The 5697-nt window shown below is 41.6% G+C and overlaps 1 protein-coding gene across 2 annotated transcripts; it reads left to right on the forward strand.

Moving 5' to 3' along the window:
• Positions 1-4462, forward strand: LOC110525754 (uncharacterized). Of its 2 annotated transcripts, XM_036979888.2 has the most exons (7): positions 1-100; positions 512-688; positions 1357-1456; positions 1590-1637; positions 1818-1917; positions 2192-2345; positions 2493-4462. In XM_036979888.2, exons 3-7 carry the CDS (start codon positions 1370-1372, stop codon positions 2539-2541), a joined length of 438 nt encoding a protein of 145 aa, XP_036835783.2. In that variant the 5' UTR covers positions 1-100; positions 512-688; positions 1357-1369; the 3' UTR covers positions 2542-4462. The 2 variants fall into 2 exon arrangements, with proteins under 2 accessions (XP_036835783.2, XP_090093809.1); XM_090237683.1 differs by lacking the exon at positions 1-100 and having other exon boundaries at positions 114-1456.
• Positions 4463-5697: the final 1235 nt, after the last annotated feature.

A 5697-nucleotide genomic window follows, 5' to 3' on the forward strand; every position in this document is an offset into this window, starting at 1 on the left:
TTTACTTTGAAGGTCGATCTAGATTTTTATGTTAACACCAGTGTTTACTCCTGACTTTTATTTTGAAGACGAAGTATGGGGATTTGGAAGTCGGAACTAGGTGAGTAAACAAAACAACATTCTAGAAGTTATTGTTGATTAAGACACCTCCTACTACTGCACATCCATAAGATGTCTTATTAACGGCCCACTGTGATACTTACAGCCGTTTTTTATCTTTTAAATAATCATGTGTATATTCATTGATTCTTATAAATGTCGATCCTTAAACTTGAGTGTCGTTTCTCTACCTAGCTTTATAGCAAACCAAGTGCAAGGGCTGCCGTTTTGTTATTTTTCAAATCAAGGAGTAGGCCTTTAAATTTAAACTAAAGAAATGCAGCTGCTGGTTTTGAAAAATTATCAGTTAGGCCAGTGACGTCTGAGCTCCTGGACCATGGCTTCGAGCCCACTGCTGCACCGACAGGTCACCAGACGCTTTTTACCGGCTGTGTATTACAATGTTTCGCAGCAGTTCTGCAAGCTGGTTCAGCGGGGCCTAGCTTGGTCACCCCAAGATGTCACGGAGCAGAGGGGCAGCCAGAGTTCTCCCGGGCCTGGATAGGAGGGTTCTTCCAGGAGAGACCTGAATCCCTTCCTCGAGGACGCTCTGCTACAGGGATACCTGAGGAGACACCTGCCCAGTGAGGTGTGTGTGTATCCCATACTAATGTCTCAGAATGGATAAAACATTATGATGATGCTTTTATCTGTTAGTCACTAATGTGATGGTGGTGTGTTCAGACCTGTGTGTGTTTGGGGAGCAGTTGGTGCTTGGGTTGGGTCGGGAGTGAGGTCAGTTGGGGACCAATGATCCCTGGGGTTGCCATGTCGAACGCATCGTCACCTCCCCCGCCTGGCTACACATGAAGGACCTATCAGCACAGGAGGGGCTGGTCGCCATCAGAAACGAGAGGACATACGTGGAGTGGTGTTGGGAGATACCTGACCCTTACACACCCTGAAACCTCACCTATTAACCCATATTTTCCCAAACCTGTCCTGTGGACCCCAAGGTGTGAACATTTAGGTTTTTGTCCTCGCACTACACACCTGATTCCACTTATCAACTCCTCATCAAACCTTTATGGAATCAGGTGTGCAATGCTAAGACAAAAACAAACATCTGTACCCTTTTGGGTCCTCAGGACAAGGATTAAGAAATGCTGCCCTCACTTGACGGTCACCAACACAGAGAATATAAAAACAGTAACAGTAATCTCAGAAGCTACTCATTGGAATTTTGTGACATGGCATTATGAAAATTCCATGCATAGAGAGTTACATATTCATATACTAATGATGATGTTGTTCCAGTCGTGTATACCAGATGTGTAAGCTGTACCTGTACTCTCCCTCCTCTGGTCTCTACGCCTGTCCTCTGGCTATGACTGATGGAGCTGCCAAGGTTATACAGGTGTGTGTGTCTGTCTATCTTTTTGTCTGTCTGTCTGAATTTACTTTCATGGAACCGATTATTACTGCTCATGTAGGATTAGGTGATACGATTGATTTGGTTGTGATATTGGGTGTGTCTGTGTGTGGGGCAGGGCTACATCGAGGACACAGGACTACCTGCAATTCTCAGAGATGCTCAGGTAGGTGATCACATGACACACATCTGTCTGTCTGAAGGCAGACTTACTGTTTTACGTTATGGAGTAAATATGTTGCTCTTAATGGATGAAGTGGTTTCCTACTCTCACGCTTTGTTACTCAACAACAACCGAGTGGCAATAGTTCATTTTAGTGTAAGAGTACCTTCTGTCTCTCTCTAGGTGTTGAGTATCTGGGAGGGGACCACTAATATTCTGTCTTTGGATGTGCATCTCTCGGAGCTCAGGCCTCGTACTGCAGGCCTACGTCACACACATCCAGGTTAGGGGCCCTTAAAGGGATAAAGAGTCATTCAGAGCAATCTAAAATAAATGTTTACTGAGTTTAGTTGTTAACTGACTGACCATTGAGATCAGATTTTGGATAATGAAGTTAGTTTCCGCAGCCTTTGTCTAGTATCGTCTTCCTTGAACCAACAATGAATGGTAGCCAGGAAAGACTGTTACTAGTAATACAATTATAAATGCCATTACAACCTCTGTTGATATAATTGCTAAACAAATTCTGACATTCTCCATCTAACTGCCCCCCCCAGACCTTCCTGGCAGCAGCCTTCCTGTCTGTGAGATCAGTAGACCGCACCTTCTTTGTTCTGAGAAAGTTTGTGCAGGCCTCAGCTCTCAAACCACCTGGCTACCTGGAGCTGGCATCACGAGACTGGCCATACAGCCTGGCACGCATCTATATGGGTACTATACACACAGCAGAGCAATTCATTATCATTTCTGAGCATTGGCATAACAGGAGTAGCACTTATAGCCCATCACCTGGCTTAACCATTGTCACAGTTAGCTTGCCCTGAGGATGTATTGTGACTCCTGCTGTGTGTGTTTCAGGTGCTCTGCTCATTGGCCATGCCTCATGGGAGGGAGCTTCTCACTCTGACATCTATGCTGCTCTCCGGTAAACAAAACAAAAACTTTCCTGAGCCAACACTTGCACTTGACCCCCCCCACCACCACCACCTTCTTTCTAGCTCTGACTTTGCTGATAGCTACTTCATTGAGGAAAAGTGTACTTACTGGGACAGTGATATGTGCTTGTTCCACCTAACTATCTCAAGATTAATGCACTAACCGTAAATCACCCTGGATAAAAGCACCTGCTAAATGACTAAAATGTAAACACACATCAGTCCCCACTACCTGTCCTCACTAGTCCCTCGTCCTTACTTCTTGTAGGCTAATAGTTCTAGTAGTAACTGTGTGTGTGCAGTGTTTGGCGGATTACTTGAAAAATGTAATCCTTTACCGATTGTTATAGTTACATGAAAAAGAATCTGTAAAGTAATAATTTACTCAAAAAGAGTAACGTAATCTGATTACTATTGGATTACTTTAATTTCTAATATTTAGGCTACTGATAGTTTGCCGTGTAATTAATATTAGTACATTTAAAGTCCTATGGACTCACCTTGAATTGAAATCCTGACGTGAGTGCCCTTTGTTCAATATTTGTTGATCAATCAAATTCAGACCTACAGAAAGACCCTCTTCTACAGTAAAATAGTGGTTGTTTTAAGACAGTGTTTTTTTATTTTGATTTAACCTTTATTTAACTAGGCAAGTCAGTTAAGAACAAATTATTATTCACAATGATGGCCTACCAAAAGGCAAAAGGCCTCCTATGGGGACTGGGATTTAAAAAAAATAATAAAAATAAAAAATATAGGACAAAACACACATCACGACAAAAGAGAAAACACAACACTACATAAAGAGAGACCTATGACAACAACATAGCAAGGCAGCAACACATGACAACACAGCATGGTAGCAACATGACAATAACAGTGTAGCAACACAACATGGCAGCAGCACAACATAGTAGCAGCACAAAACATGGTACAAACGTTATTGGGCACAGACAACAGCACAAAGGGCAAGAAGGTAGAGACAACAATACATCAACCAAAGCAGCCACAACTGTCAGTAAGTGTCCATGACTGAGTCTTTCAATGAAGAGATTGAGATAAAACTGTTCAGTTAGAGTGTTTGTTGCAGCTTGTTCCAGTTGCTAGTTGCAGCGAACTGAAAATACGAGCAACCCAGGGATGTGTGTGCTTTGGGAACCTTTAACATAATGTGACTGTGTTTTTCCCCTGGTTGCATTTAGTTTTTTATTGTGCAATCAGAAAGCATTTATTCTTCTTCTTTCACTATGGAGCACACAAAGAAGAGAGTGAAAGTGTACTGCTACAAAGCAGCAAGCAGGAACTCTGTGGAATACCAGAAGGCCAGGGGTAAATGTTTTGGAAGCCTTACCTTTTTGTTCAACCAGTTTGAATACAAAAGAAGCCATCCACACTTAATGGGCTATCAGCAGAACAATAGCATCTTAGAGAGCATGTGAGAGGACTTGAGGGTGAGCTAAATGACAGCAATGCTGACAAAGATATATCAGTTCTTCCTCTTTATATTCGATTCATTCGATCCCAAATGTAATCAACTGTTTAAGAATGTAACTTTAATCTAATTACAATCCTGGCTGATTACAGTTACTTCATATTTGTAATCTGTGTGTATCTGTGACTGTGTGTGCTGTGAGCAGGACTTGTGGTCAGTAAAGGGGGCCATAGGATATTACAACACTGAGACTTTGCCCCTGGACACTGAGCCTACGAAAAGTCAATAAGGAAGTCTGCCATGCAGCCAGGGTCTTTGTGCCAATTTCAGAATGTGGTATGTGAATGTTTTTTTCATACGAGTGTCTTTATGTATTTGTACCTTGTAATTAGCCATTATGTATAAGTGCATGCTATGTCCTGACCTGTTGAAGAATAAAGACTTTCTGATGAAGAGATGAATCACCACCCAGACTCATTTCTGTTTGACCTGTAGCTGTCAGTGGGTTATCAGACAGTGAGAGCACACATGCAAACACACGCACACGGTGTCGGACTTACAGTACCATTAGGCAACTAATGCAATTACCTGGGGCCTCATAACACAAGGAAGGGTGCCTTGTGAACTGGGCATAATTTTGTTTAATAATTCATTATTTTTGTTATCTTCCTCCTCTGCTTGAGGCCCTCCTCCACTCGTGAGTCATCACCGATGATAAACCGATCTAATTTGTCTCTAGTTTTTGAACAGTTGGGTCTATTAGTTATTACCTAATGCCGGAAAACTATGACAAAACCGCAATAGAAAACGATGCAGATCTTTTTTCTACACACAATTATCTCCCTGATGTTTTCCCAAACTTTCCAATACCTTTCTGATGCAAATAAAAAATAATTACACCTTTCCCATATTCAAGTCATTTGAAATATCTTATTAGCCTTATGAACATAGAAACTTGGTTGCAGTTTGTATCTGTGCTAGAATGGTTGAAAAGTTCATAAAATGAAATAATATATTAGTATTGGTCGATATTGCAAAGACAATATCAGATAAAGGCCTGTATTGGCCCAGAATCCCTAAATTGAAAGTGTAAAAACGGATAGAAAAGATGCAGGCTAGAAATTATAATGAACCTAGGACAAGGCTATATATTTTATAACAACTGAGCTTTTTCTGGCTGGCAAATTACTTTTGACTAAAAAATCTGTGTAGCTCTTCATTTAGTTTTAAAATCCCAATGTGGCCCTCAAGACGAAATTACATATATATACTGTATATATATATTTTTTTACACTTTAGCAGATGCACTTACCTAGGGCAATTTTCAGTAGTGAGTGAGTGCCTTTTTGTACTTTTTCCCATACTGGTCCCCTGTGGGAACTAAACCCACAACCCTGACATTACAAGTGCCATGCTCTACCAACTGATCCACAGGGGACTCAATGCAAAGACCTTTACAAGTTCGATCATTTCAGTTAGCATTTTCATTCTTCTTTGTTCATCAAAGAAAAGACCTGGCTCCGAACAGCTCTTCATTCAGTAGCCATGATTGCTTTAAATGGGTGGTTGTCTCACTGGCCTCTACCTGGGGCCTCCAAATCACCAAGTCCGCCCATTCACACACACACAGTCACACACACCCGAAGGAGTCTGTCTGGACGGCTCCTCATTAAAATAGTGGGATGGGTTTATATTT

This window comes from Oncorhynchus mykiss, chromosome 6 (genome assembly GCF_057628025.1).
Source record: "Oncorhynchus mykiss isolate SJ-2025 chromosome 6, ASM5762802v1, whole genome shotgun sequence".
Taxonomy (NCBI): Eukaryota; Metazoa; Chordata; class Actinopteri; order Salmoniformes; family Salmonidae; genus Oncorhynchus; species Oncorhynchus mykiss.